This window comes from Podarcis filfolensis (assembly GCF_964270895.1).
Source record: "Podarcis filfolensis genome assembly, chromosome: 9".
Taxonomy (NCBI): domain Eukaryota; kingdom Metazoa; phylum Chordata; class Lepidosauria; order Squamata; family Lacertidae; genus Podarcis; species Podarcis filfolensis.
In genome coordinates this window covers 12,271,813-12,286,649 of record NC_139610.1, presented here as the reverse complement: position 1 = coordinate 12,286,649, position 14,837 = coordinate 12,271,813, and the positions used below count along the sequence as shown (strand labels likewise).

The 14,837-nt window shown below is 41.7% G+C and overlaps 1 protein-coding gene across 8 annotated transcripts in view; it reads right to left on the bottom strand.

Annotated features, from left to right (window-relative positions):
- Positions 1-7,924: 7,924 nt before the first annotated feature.
- The window catches only part of RBPJ (recombination signal binding protein for immunoglobulin kappa J region), a 91,758-nt gene continuing 84,845 nt past the window's right edge, over positions 7,925-14,837 (bottom strand). For 7 of the 8 annotated variants that reach the window (XM_083630587.1, XM_083630590.1, XM_083630591.1 and 4 more), the window contains one exon: positions 7,925-13,713. In XM_083630587.1, coding sequence (XP_083486713.1) covers positions 13,398-13,713 — 316 coding nt within the window. In that variant the 3' untranslated portion in view covers positions 7,925-13,397. The remainder of the gene's footprint in view (positions 13,714-14,837) is intronic. The other variant, XR_014551987.1, reaches the window with a different exon arrangement.

Sequence of the window (14,837 nt, the reverse complement as noted above, 5' to 3'; positions counted from 1 at the left end):
GAAGGTATACCACGCAAAAGTGGTTTCCACCCTCTGTTATGCTGCCCCGCTCTGGGCCCCAGGGTCCAATTTAACATCACTGGGGACATTGCAGAATCAGTTTCTCCGTCGCCTTCTGAAACTCCCCATGTGTGTGAGCAATGCAGCCATACGTCTGGAGTTAAGGATTGCATCATTGGAGACTGTCATCTGGAAGCGAGTCTTTGGCTATTGGCTGTCCAGCTGGCATAGGCTTCCCGACCATTACCTTTTTCAGTGCCTCTGGCGGGACGTCTTTGTCAATCCGTGGGTAGGAAAAATCCATGCCAAACTTCTGAGCATCGGAATTTCCCCAGCGGACTCCTTAAAGATGAACTTACGCTCAGCCAAAAGCCTTATTGAGCAAAGATTAGCGGACATTGAAAATCAACACAACCTCGCCAGGGGTGGGGGTGTCTGCTCCCCCAGGTATCACGGAATAACCCCACCACTTGGCCTTCCATCATACATGTCATCTCTTTCATCAGTACCACACCGACGTGCATTTATTCGTGCAAGGTTCAATGTCTTTCCATCAAACCTGCTGAACCACAGATTTTCCAATGGTTTGGTGTCTCCGCTATGCGTGTGTGACGGGGAAACTGTTGAATCTCTTTCACATATAATGTTCAACTGTCCCCTATATAGCATAGCCAGGGCTAAATTCCTGGGTCCTGCTTTACTGCGCTTGGTTGGCAGGCCTGTTGAGTCACACGCCACACTGCTTTTGCAGGATACAGATCCTTCTGTAACTCTGCAGGTGGCGAGATTTCTGAATGCGGTTATCTCACACTCAAAAACCACCAAAAAACAACAACAACATCAAAACTAATTGGACTGTTACGTTGAGAGTGCATGTCGGAGTTCGTCTTTAGTTTTCCTTTTCTGTGATCCATCCCTTGGAGCTCTCCTGGCCCCAAGCCGTCACTTGGCTCTGCTCAATGACCCACCCTTGCATCGTGGTGTTCACATTCTGTTTTCGGATATATCTGTTTTTATGTCCCTGTGTTTTTATGTTTGTACATATTTTATGGGCTAATAGCCGTAAATAAATAAATAAATAAAAAGGACCAGGTGCGCAGCCTGGGAAACAATTTGGACTCACAGCTGTCCATGGAGATGCAGGTCAATTCTGTGTCCAGGTCGGTTGTCTACCAGCTCCATCTGGTACGCAGGCTGAGACCCTACCTGCCTGTGGGCTGTCTCGCCAGAGTGGTGCATGCTCTGGTTATCTCTCGCTTGGACTACTGCAATGCACTCCATGTGGGGCTACCTTTGAAGGTGACCCAGAAACTGCAACTAATCCAGAATGTGGCAGCCAAACTGGTGACTGAGAGCAGCTGCCAAGACCATATAACACTGGTCCTGAAAGACCTACATTTACTCCCAGTACGTTGCTGAGCACAATTCAAAGTGTTGGTACTGACCTTTAAACTCCTAAACAGCCTTGGCCCAGTATACCTGAAGGAGCGTCTCCACCCCCATCATTCTACCCAGACACTGAGGTCCAGCTCTGAGGGCCTTCTGGCGGTTCCCTCCCTGCAAGAAGTGAGGTTACAGGGAACCAGGCAGAGGGCCTTCTCAGTAATGGCGCCCGCCCCATGGAATGCCCTCCCATCAGATATCAAGGAAATAAACAACTACCCGACTTTTAGAAGACATCTGAAGGCAGCCCTGCTTAGGGAAGGTTTTAATGTTTGATATTATTATTATTATTATTATTATTATTATTATTATTATTATTATTATTATTAATGTTGGGAGCCGCCCAGAGTGGCTGGGGAAACCCAGCCAGATGGGCGGGGTATAAATAATAAATGTTGTTGTTGTTGATACTACAGCTGGCTTTTGGTGCTATCCCGTCACTGCAGTTTGACTGTAAGCTGAACACAGGATTGCAACCAACTTTCTACCCCCAAATGTGCGGGTGTGGGTCTGGGTAGATGGATGGGTTTGGCCACGTGTGTTTCCCCATTCGTTCCCTGCGAAGAGGTACAACGTAGTTGTGAGCCATGAAACAAAAAGCACCTAAAACAAAACAGAGCCGAGCAGTTCTATCCTGTTTCCACTTGCTGTTTTTATTTAATCCGCTCCACTTCTTTTATTTAAACCAAGAACTTGTACACCGACCACTAATAATGAATCAAATGTTGTAGATATTATTGCAAATTTATGATGCTATTTTTGCGATATACAAATGACTTTAGAAGACTTGGTTTTTATTTATTTATAACGTTTATTATTCCTACGATCCTTGTTTATAAAATCCAATAAAAAGTTACTTTAAAAAAAGCACCTAAAATTGTCATCAACGCCAGCAGCAGATTGTGTCACCGTTCCGTTTTCTTCCAAAACAACTCCTTGTTTCTGTGAACTCTCAAAAGGAATGTAGCACAAAGATCAGAGGACGATGACGAACAGCGGCGATTCCAATGAATTGAAAAAAATGTTGAAATATATATTTATCAAGAAACCAGAGGCCTTTCTTCTTGAATTAACAGGATTGGAAATGCCCAAGAAAGATGTTAGATTATTTTTGTATGCCACAACGGCTGCTCGAATGTTAATAGCCAAGAAATGGAAAACACAAGAAATACCAACAGTGGAAGATTGGCAGATGAAGATGATGGACTTCTCTGAGCCAGCTGACCTGACTGGAAGAATCCGCGACCAGAAAGAAGAGGAATACCAGAAGATTGGAAGAAATTTAAGGACTATTTGAATAAATATTGTAATATAAATAATTAGAAATTACTTGAAAGTACCAAATTGGCTTAGGATCAAATTAGGATTTAATTTAATAAATGGGATTTACAACAGTAAGAAAAGTGAATAAGTTAGAGGACAATTGGAAATATTTTTGCTTAATAATGATATTGGAAAGCTGTTACATCCAGATACAAGGAAACTCAGAAGGAAGGGACTAGGAGAAGTCAATAATATGTTTATAAGGTTGGATCTTTAAAGAACTAAGTTTGTTTTTATTGTTTATTTGTGTGTTGTTTTCTTCTTTGATGTACTTTGTTGTATTTTGTTTCTGTTTTTGTTTGTTAGTTAGGTGATATTTGTTATAATTGTGGAAAACTTAATAATTAAAAAAAAAGAAAAAGAGCGGCGATTCCAGACTAAACCCCTTGTGTGGAAGCACCCGGTTTAAAACACGAACTTGCAACTGCAAAACAGACGGGGTGGTTGCATAAATAAAACAGGGGAAGCATATTCAAGGGACCACCACCAAAACCAAGATAAAGGTTGCCCATTCAGAGGTCTGGGGGAGAAGCAGGCAGCATGCTTGTACAGCACAAGCTTGGGATGGAAAATATCCTTGCCAGAAGCTACGAGATCTGCTACAGGCAGAGGAGACAATACAGTGGTACCTCTGGTTAAGAACTTAATTCGTTCTGGAGGTCTGTTCTTAACCTGAAACTGTTCTTTACCTGAAGCACCACTTAATAATAATAATAATAATAATAATAATAATAATAATAATAATAATTTTTTATTTATACCCTGCCCCCCCCCAGCCAAGGCCGGGCTCAGAGCGGCTTACAAGCAATAATAAAAACAAGATGAATGATTACAACTTAAAAACAAAAATAAAATACAACATTAAAATAATGGAACATTAAAATATTAAAATGTAGCCTCATCGCAGGAGGAGAAAGAAAAGAAAAAGAAAGAGAGGGAGGGAGGGAATCAAATTGGCTCCAAGCCAAAGGCCAGGCGGAACAACTCTGTCTTACAGGCCCTGCGGAAAGAAATCACTTTAGCTAATGGGGCCTCCTGCTGCCCCTGCGCTGCTGCTGCATGATTTCTGTTCTCATCCTGAAGCAAAGTTCTTAACCCGAGGTACTATTTCTGGGTTAGCGGAGTCTGTAACCTGAAGCGTCTGTAACCCGAGGTACCACTGTGCTAAGCTAGGCAGATTTAAGAGATCACTTTTCGCCTCCAAAATGAGTAGCTCCCCTGCCACACGGCACTTTAGTATTGTGTTCACCAACGGCACTTTTCTTATTTCACTTTTTCAGACAGATGTGGTCTAGCTTAAAAAAAGGTAAAGGACCCCCGGACAGTTAAGTCAAAGGAGACTATGGGGTTGCGGCACTCAATTCGCTTTCAGGCCAAGGGAGCTGGCGTTTGTCCACAGACAGCTTTCCAGGTCATGTGGCCAGCATGACTAAACCGCTTCTGGTGCAATGGGACACCGGGAGGGAAACCAGGGCGCACGGAAACGCCGTTTATCTTCCCACTGCAGTGGTACCTATTTATCTACTTGCACTGGTGTGCTTTTGAACTGCTAGGTTGGCAGGAGCTGGGACAGAGCAATAGGAGCTCACTCTGTCGTGAGGATTCGAACCGCCAACCTTCCGATCGGCAAGCCCAAGAGGATCAGTGGCTTAGACCACAGCACCACCTGCGTCTAGCTTACATTGTACAGTGGTACCTCAGGTTAAGTACTTAATTCTTTCCGGAGGTCCGTTCTTAACCTGAAACTGTTCTTAACCTGAAGCACCACTTTAGCTAAAGGAGCCTCCTGCTGCCGCAGCACCTCCGGAGCCCGATTTCTGTTCTTATCCTGAAGCAAAGTTCTTAACCTGAAGCACTATTTCTAGGTGAGCGGAGTGTGTAACCTGAAGCGTATGTAACCTGAAGCGTATGTAACCCGAGGTACCACTGTATATAGACTATATGGGTTAGTCACTGTCTCAGCCTCACCTACTACACAGAAATGTTGTGAGTATAAAGTGATTTGGGAGAACCACATGCATAGCTACAAAATTCTTGGAGGTATGGACAAAAATAATGCAGTGAAGGCTTAGGATTTATTTTTAAACGGCCACGTATCAGGTGACATACTTTTTGACAGGGTGGCTGGGTGAATGGAGAGGAAAGGGTGTTAAAAGCAACTGCAAAGCCATTGCTTGCAACACAAGGCATGTAATCATCTAGCTCTTCTCAGCTAATAAAGCCAGTAATATCGTGTGGTTACCTCGCAATAAGCCCATTATCACCATTTTATTCATTAACAATAATGGAAGCCTGCCATTCACGACCAAAATCGAGTTTCTCCCGCGTAGCAGGGAAGGGAATAAATTATGAAATGAAAATAAAAGCAGTAACAATGACCCCAGAGTACTTTCGTGCACTTTGCGCAAAACCTCGATTTTTGTTAAGCGCAACGGGGAAATAGTATATTAAGATAGCTAATATTTGAGAAAGGCTACACTTCAGTTTCACAGAATTTTAAAAGGATAAAAGCCAGGATGATTTATGCAGCCGGACAGGATAAATTACGCCTCCCCGCCTCCACTTTCCATAAAATGTCAGGTGCATTATTGTTTAGCATGAAAATGGCTTACCGTATTAGAGCTGGTGTAGTAAAGGGAGCATTTCGGGCTAGGAATTCTTCCAGAGTTTGCTCCAGGCACGTAAGCAGCAAACAGGATGAAACAAGCCACTCTTGAAATAATACCGGCCTATATTTAAAGGTTATTAGTAGGATTAGTAAAGGTAAAGGGACCCCTGACCATTAGGTCCAGTCATGGCCGACTCTGGGGTTGCGGCGTTCATCTCGCTTTATTGGCCGAGGGAGCCGGCGTACAGCTTCTGGGTCATGTGGCCAGCATGACTAAGCCGCTTCTGGCGAACCAGAGCAGCGCACGGAAATGCCGTTTACCTTCCCGCTGGAGCGGTACCTATTTTTCTACTTGCACTTTGACGTGCTTTCAAACTGCTAGGTTGGCAGGAGCTGGGACCAAACAATGCGAGCTCACCCCGTTGCGGGGATTCGAACCGCCGACCTTCTGATCGGCAAGCCCTAGGCTCTGTGCTTTAACCCACAGCGCCACCTGGTCCCTGCATTAATAGGATTACTAGGTGAAAAATACGTACGAACTGCTTTGATCACTTTAAAGTACTCTATAAATATGTGTTATTTTAACATCACATTCACAGACTTCTCTGACCCTCCTTAGGAATATGAACATAGTGCCTTAAGATACTGTTTAAAACATGTATGTAACCAAGAAAACTTAAGTGTAACCATAGTGTAGCAAGAATCCATGATTACAATCACAGGCTGCTGGTGCCTATGTACTCTGTTGGCTATTACAAATTTGGCTTTGAACACATGGAATCCCCACACACTTTGAAATGTTTAAACCAGAAGAGAAACCCCACTGCCTGACCATTGATGGTTCTAGCAAGAAAAGACCAAAGTATTAGCAATGGCCAATGTTCCTCTGAGCAGCAGCAGCTAATGTGCAAGATAGTTGTCATTTGCAGACGGAATTTGAATCATAAACTCTATTTAAACATTTTAAAAATGCTTAAAATAACTGTTTCTAAAAAATAAAACCCAAAGCTTTTCACAGTGGAGCAAAAAAGACTATTTATAAGTGTGACAAAAGCTGCGTGGGTGTTATTGGCCAGAGACGTAAAGAAGACAAAATCCCAACCGGAGAAGAATGGCTAATTAAACTGATTATGCCAAAATGGCAAAAATGACTTAAAGAATTTGAATTCTTCTTATTAAATTTTAATAAGGAATGGGGGGATTTTTATAATTTACCTTGAAAACCATTGTGAACAGTTCAAATCGGTATTAGGATTGGAATAACACTTGCAGTTTAATGGTGAATTTCGGATATACAGTAATGGAGATGTAAAAGATTTGGATTAGTATAAAAGATGCAGGAGGAAATGACTAACATAAAGGGGAGGAGGGAAGTCCAGGAGATTCTATGGAAGCTTGTTTTCATGTTGGATGTGTGATTGTAAAATTCTAATTTGAAACACCAAATAAATAAATACTCTTTAAAACATGGGTAGGCAAACTAAGGCCCAGGTGCCGGATCCGGCCCAATCACCTTCTAAATCCGGCCCACGGACGGTCCGGGAATCAGCGTGTTTTTATATGAATGTGTCCTTTTATTTAAAATGCATCTCTGGGGGATTATTTGTGGGGCATAGGAATTTGTTCATTATTTTTCTTTTCAAAATATAGTCCGCCCCCCCAAGGCCTGAGGGACAGTGGACCCTGCTGAAAACGTTTGCTGACCCCTGCTTTAAACTCTATGAGCTAAAAGTGTGCATTTTACTCCTACTATGCAAGCATGCCTAGAAAAAAACGTGTGTGTCAGGTGCTGATGGCTCAATTCCATCTTCAAGCAATCAAGTCTGACAGGAGCAAAGTGGGATGCAGTATTAATTGCATGTAAAAAGGTCAGGACCGACAGATTTCTGTATTATGTACCCAAGTAATTCTGTATAAAACACCAGATGTCCCACAGTTCCTTTTCTAATTCCAGATCTTCATGCTGCCTTAGTTACAAATATGGACCCCCTCAAAAAACAAAAAAACAAAAAGCCAAGCTCTTGAGAACAGTTTCTGGGGTTTTAAAATGCCGCACAGTATGCAGAGACACAGCTGTTTGCATCCCAGCCACATGTTCAGAAAAGATTAGTTCCTTCAGGTTAATCATTGTACAGTGGTACCTCTAGTTAATGAACTTAATTTGTTCCGGAGGTCCGTTCTTAACCTGAAACTGTTCTTAACTAGAGGTGTGCTTTTGCTAATGGGACCCCTTGCTGCCGCTGTGCCACCGGCACACGCTTTCCGTTCTCATCTTGGGGCAAAGTTCTCAACTCCAGGTAACTCTTCCAGGTTAGGGGATTTTGTAACCTGAAGCATTTGTAACTCAAGGTATTGCTGAATTCATTTTATAAATTACATTTCAAGGAGTTAATTTCCCTTTCTGCATTATATCCGAACGAGAATTTCAAATGCAGTTGTTGTTTTTTAAAGTTGCCATGTAAACCCAAACCAGAATTAAACCCAAGTTTTCTATGTTTCAACTATCTAAAGCCAACTTAATTAGTTATTGATTTAAATGAAATTAAACAGTTTGTTTTTTCCTTATTTAATAAATAATATCAAAAAGTGAACTAGTTCATATTTACAGTATTTGAATAAAAAAACAGTCTTGTCTAACTTCTGCAATTTTTACAAGCTGTATGAAAAGAGATTCCATATCCAGTTTGAGTGGAGTCCAGAGTGCAGTTCCTCACAGAGTTGACTTCTTGCATGGGTATGTTCTGCTCTTCTGGTTACACAGATGACTTCACCGTCAACCAATCCCTTGTGCGCAGAAGCGCACCCAAATTTTAACAAGTTTGCAATCATCTCAGTGTCATACATTTTTTTTTTGATTAATTAGTCACAGGAAGAGTAACAGAACATTAAATTTAATCTTGACACAGTTGAGTGAAACGTTTTAAAATCAAATATTGAACGAGCTAATTACACACTCTGTACATGTGACAACACACTTGATGTGGCATACATTTCACTTTTATTTATTCCTGGAAACTGCTGATTATTTGCAGGCTTTAAGTTTAACTGATGAATTATAAAATCTGAGCGGATTTGTTTTCCTACAAAAGGTATAGCAAAGACTTGATCAGCCTTCTATCTTATTGCTACCAAGTTTTACAGGTGCACGGTTTGCAAAATAAAACCCTTTTGAGGACTGAATGGACACATACATACACACATACAGATAAACATCACCACAAGAGGCCTGCAACCAATGTTTCGTCTCGTGAATTCCCCATTCCCTCAATCATATGCAATTTTACTCAGAAATATTATCAACAGGGGCTTTACTACCAATGCGTGCTTGCAGCCCAAACTGTTTACTTTAAGACTGCATTCCCCGTCTAGGGAAAACTGTGCTCTTCCTGTCTACTGATGTATCTGGTCCTCAGCCGTACAAAAACTCTTAACAGCAGCCAACGTCAAGAGATTGCTGCCAGAACAAATGGCTTCTTAGCAGAGAGCCACAAACAAGCACCAGAGAAGTTCTGACATTCCACACATAACGTTGAAAGAACATGAAGGGCATTGTGCGGAATGCACCGATGCCTTCAGCCAGTGGATGGAGGAGTTTGACACATGGAGTGTTTGGCTGCAGTGCATGTAAATAGGAAGCTGGGAGAGGGTTATCTAAGGGGCTTTGACTGAGGAAGGTTGCACAAAATGCCAATTTCATTCACAGCGAGAAGAAACTCCCAACTCACTTCTAAATGCACACGTGTATAAACAGATTTCCAAGTAGACATGAGCTGTGACCAAATCTCTCTCCTTCCAGGATGCTGAATGTCCTGTTTGTGGTGATGCTCTAATTCCAAAAGCACAATACAACGTAAGAAGAGTATCATATAAAGCTCCACAAAACAGAACAGAATATTGGGGGGGGGCACACATTCACGATGTTGGAACAGCTGCTCAGTACTGCAGTTTCCACAGAGAAAAACTTCAGTCCCAAAAGCGTTTAGGGAAACCCAAATTTTGCTTCTAACGCCAAGCTGCCACCCAACCCCACATTTACAGTGTTTGAAAACAAGTTAAAACACCTGGCACAGGAAAAGTACAGACGCTCTACACTCACATAAACTGGTTTTCTAAAGAAAAAAATAAATGCCATGATTATATGATAAATGCCAAGTGTTTTGTTTCAGAATGGAAGCCGCTATGAAGCTATTTGGTCTGAAACGGGTTGCACTAGTGTCGGAGGTGCAATCAAACACATTCTACTTAAGAGATGTATTGAGAGATTTGCAGACGACTTGTACAACCCCTCGAGACTGACCTGTAGAAAATATGTTCCGGAAGGTTTAACGGTGACCTAACATGTAACAGCAGCACTCAGCACTGAGCTGCTTTTTCCATACAAAACAGAGCATACTGCTTGCTCTCTCACATTGTTCGGAAAGCAATTTAAAGCAATTTAAAAAGTGGTCTGAATCAACTCAGAAATGTTACTTATCCTCCCCAAAGATGCAAGAATAAGGACCAGGTTAGAAAACCAAGTCATATTTCTGCGATGTTCCACTACAAGAGGGAAGGACTGCATGTCTGAATGCTGCCACAGAGGGTGGAGAACTCCTTGAATGCAGAAATTTAGTATGAGCATGGGAAAAGGCTGAACTCTCTCCCCTCCATAAGCTGGTTTTATAGGGACTTAAGGTATTTAAAAGCCAAAACAGTCCCTTCCACCTATAGTAGCGCAGTCTCAGGAAAATTATATTCTGCTTGTATAACATGGCCCTTAACAGGGTTCAAAGACTATAGCATAACACTCTTATGCCAGCTATGATCATTTTGACTGGTTATTCTGAGGTAGCCCTGTTTAGGCCAGTGACCTTATTCCGAAAGCATTTTGTAGACCGCAGTTTCATTCCACACCCCCCCCCCCAAGTACTGCACATTAGCAGGCAAATTTAGCTCACTACGTTATGGAAGTTGAACAGCCAAACCCATTTATGAAAAAATAAGGATCCATCCATCAGCTAAAGAGATTCAGAAAATAAAACTTACTCAGAGCAATGAAAGCTTATTTCTAATTTTAGTCTGAAAGACTATTTCCAATATACCAATTTTCCTACCTGAAGATAATAGGACAGCTAGTCCAGAAAAAAAAAAGGTTACAAAAGCCAAGTGTCCTAAGGTTACAAGGTACTGCTTAAAAGTGAATTTTCTCTCCCTCCAAAAAACACTCTCTCACTATCCTGTAGTGTAGAGAGAAAGGCAAAAAGTAGATATAATTCCTTCAGTTCAATTCCTTAAGAGATACAAATATTGGATATATGCCATTTGGGCAACGCAGGGCAAAGAGATTTAAAAGGATGAGATGCAGCTATATGCAAAAATGACGACACCCGGGGTACTGTGAAAGCTGATAAGCTTGTAACAGTTATCAACTGTGTATGCAATTATTAATTTTGATTTTTCTGAAAACCTCAAACACTAGCATGTGTTGATCCCAAACACATTTAGCGAAAAGTCTTCAGCACACACCATGAAGCAATTTGCACTACGTTACAACCGGGAGAAAATTAAGAACAGACAACGTATACAGGCTTGCAAGTAAATGCCAGTAAACAGCCAGAGATAAGGCCACAGTGAATCCTGCCCTTGGTCACTAAAGAGAGAGAGAGAGAGAGAGAGAGAGAGATGAGGAGAGGCAGTAACTGGCTAAGTATTAAGAACCAGCGGCTCGCGACAATGTTGTTGGGGGCAAGTTACACAGTATGAAAAGACAACACAGCGCACTTCAAGACAGTGGCACCCATTTAACTGGATGGGTTTAGAAGCTACAGCCTTGATGTGGGAAAAAATCTACTCAAAATATAAGTAACAGTGCTGATTAAACTTGAGGACTATGTGGAAGTCACTAACATTGCTTACTTGTGTAGCCAAACACTTCCCTTGTGGTTATGGAAGAATGCAGTATGAGGGAGGATGAGAAATGCACGCCAGGACTATATCCTAGGAAGTGTAACGGTACTTCTGTGCGTGCGACAAATCAAGAGAGAAATCGCTTCAACACAACCCGTCAAAGTGTGGGTGGGGTAGAGAGATAAGACACGACAACTTCCAAATTTAAGTACCACTAATATCCAACTAGTGCAACTCAAGATCAACCACTTCTCCGCTCCCACTTGTGGGGCTTGGAAATCCAAGCCGTGGGCAGAAAGGCTTGTGACCGGGTCTACTATGTATTGGGTCTTCTTCGCCACCTCAGCCCAACAAACCTTCATCCAATATACCTCAATCGCAAGGATTCCCAGGCATATGATGGCAGGGGGAAACCCTGTGGCCATATAAGCCTGGGGCTTTTCGTCCCCTCCTTCCTGAGCAACTTTTGGTCTTCTCAAAAGCTGCTCCTAAAGGTTAGGACAGGCTCTGATGTGGCATGTTTGATGCAGACGGCAAGGGATACCCGCTGTCTCCCTATGAGGGTGCAGAAATACTGCGCATGCACACTTTCCAGAGTGGTAGCCACGTTAGCCTATCTCAGCAAAGACAAGGATCCCTGTGGGACTCCATCTCCTGTTGCTTTCAACACATGAACAGGCATTTAAGATCCTGGCCCGCGTCACAAAGTCCCTATGGAGCGTTCCACAAGAAGCTTTGGAAAAGGAAGCAGTAGTGTCAATTGGCCCTCCATTAACGTGCAACCGGGGAAAGATATGAACCTTGCAGTAGATTATTGGCAACGGAGAAAAGGAAGGAAGAAGTGTAGTCCATATCAGTGCTTTTGCAATTAGCCATTTCTAAGTACTATCATTTAACTGTACAATGACGTCACACTCGAAGAAAGTAATATCATACAAAAGAATAAGCTCATTAGGTTGGCCTAACGTCTGAGGATATAGCCATGCTGGTTTGTGATGGCTCCCAACTCACAGGGAAGTGATGCGCCAACCAATCCTGTTTGTGGCTAATGCTTCAAGGGGGGGGGGGAATGTTGCCATATGCCAACGAGACAGAAAAAGAGGCTGCCAAATGAAGTTATTGGGAACAGTTCACTTAAAAAAAAAAAAGAATCACGCACACATTTAACTTACACTTAATAGCAAATTATGTACAAGATTAGCAAAAAATAAAAAAGCCAACCTGAATGCATGTATTGACCGTGAAAGGAAGAACCCTCCGAAAGACCAACAGATGCCAGTAGCATGAGCAGTTAAGAAAAACTGCACGAGGCCACATTTGTAATGTAAAAAACCTCATGAATCAACACTATAAATACATAACAAAGGAACACATAGAAAGAGCTGTCCACAATGGCGGAAAGAGGAGCTCTAAAGTTAACATACATTGCATGTATTGCAGGCAAGGCAGAGGCATTTTTTTAAAGCTTTTGCACAAACTTCATATCATCTTAAAAAAAATATGCTGGCCTTTACAAGGTTCTACTTGGTGAAAATAAAAAAAAAATCAGTTCATAAAAAGTCACAAGACTTCAGTTTAAAAAAATGCAAGTTCCAGCCACAGACCAAAAATATATATATTTTTTTAAAAACTGGAAGAGTATGGTGATTATACAAGAATGGTCAGGCTTGGAACCTGAGTATACTTCAGAGCAAACGCTCAGAGGAAAAAAAATAATATATAAACTATTTGGTAACAAAAGCATACTATATGTTGTGATACAAAAAGGTATGGTGAAAATGTACCTTTTATACTAAAGCGTTTCCTTGGTCCATAAAAACTATGTTATGTCCATGTTTTCGAGTTCAACTTGTATCCCAGCCACTTTTATTTTATTTTTTTTAGTTTCGAGCCCATTTTTAAAAGAGACAACTAAAAATAGATTTTGAGTATGAATAGAAATGGGCCTTTCCTCCCCGCGATTTTTTAGTTGTGGCTTCTACTGAGATCAGCACTTGTAGGTGAAAGAAGTTCAAAGAGCAGTGAAGAGGTTTTTCCACCCCACCGGGAAACCACAAAAGTTGTTCAGTTTCATTGTTCGAAGCACTTAAGTTTTTTTTAGTTTTTTTTTAAGAAGTTCCACATAAAAGAGCAGTGGTTAGGAAACTACTGTTGCCGTGGATGATGTGACGTTGGTTGGATTTGTGCTGACGTTTGTGTAGCTTCCCTCGCTGTTTGTGTTTGTTTCGTTGGATGCCAGGAGACTGGAGTTGGCTCTGAGGATTGCTCCAGCGGCACTACAGTGGGGTCGGGGTCCTGGCTCTGGCGTGTAGGTAAATGTAAGGCTGGTAGAGTAGATTATGCCATCATTGCGCACCAATGTGACTGGGACTTGGACCGGCTGGCGGACCCACCTCCAGCCTTCCCGGAATGCGGAAATGTCAGGAACGACACACAGCATGCTCTCTGCACACCTGGGGAAGAGGGAAGAGACGTTAGCTGTCGGAATATGCAGAACTGGCAAATTCAGCTATGGAAATTAGGGATCGAGGAGAGGCAGCCTTTAAGGAGGATTGGAAACCTTTCGTAGAATACAGTGGTACCTCAGGTTACATATGCTTCAGGTTACATAAGCTTCAGGTTACAGACTCTGCTAACCCAGAAATAGTACCTCGGGTTAAGAACTTTGCTTCAGGATGAGAACAGAAATCGTGCTCCAGTGGCACGGCGGCAGCAGCAGGCCCCATTAGCTAAAGTGGTGCTTCAGGTAAAGAACAGTTTCAGGTTAAGAACGGACCTTCGGAACAAATTAAGTACTTAACCCAAGGTACCACTGTATTTAAAGAGTGATTGTATACTTGTGGAAATTGCAAGTGGGATTTGAATGAAAAACAGCAGGAACTACACGCCTGAAAATAAGCAGAAAGGATAGGGCATAGAAAAATCAAAATATGCAGCAGCATCAGAAATTATGGGGAAACCATTGAGGGCAAGTCAAATGGTAACTAAATATTAATAGGGAAGTGCGTATTTTGTATTAAATTTGTAATAATTATTGTTATTTTATTATTTATACCCTGCACATTTGGCTGGGTTTCCTCAGCCACTTTTAAAATTTATAAATAAATATTAAGAGAGAGAGAGAGAGCGCATTAGCTGACCAACACTTTTATTGCCAAGAAAGAATGTGCAAAGTTGTGGATACTCCATACGAAGTAAAAAAAAAAAAAAAATTCTGAACCCAGGCAATCTAAATTCTCCAACAGGAAAAATTTGATTCTGCAATCACCATACATACATACATTATACATAGCTAACAGATCTTTTTTTATTTCATTCTCTGTAAGAGAAATTGCAGGAAAAAAAGTTTTCCCCTTAATTTGTTCTGGCTTTGCTTGTACTGTGGAGCAAGGGACCGGAGTCAAACACCCCCCCCCCAAAAAAAAACCCCTTAAAATAAAAATTCCAGCAGTTGTTTCCAACATAGTTGCCAGTTGCTTCTCCAAACAAAAGTTATTCACCAAAGCCCTATGAGTCCAGAAAGTATCAGTTTGTTTAACTGATACACCTTTCCCCAAACTGAATTAATTAATTAATT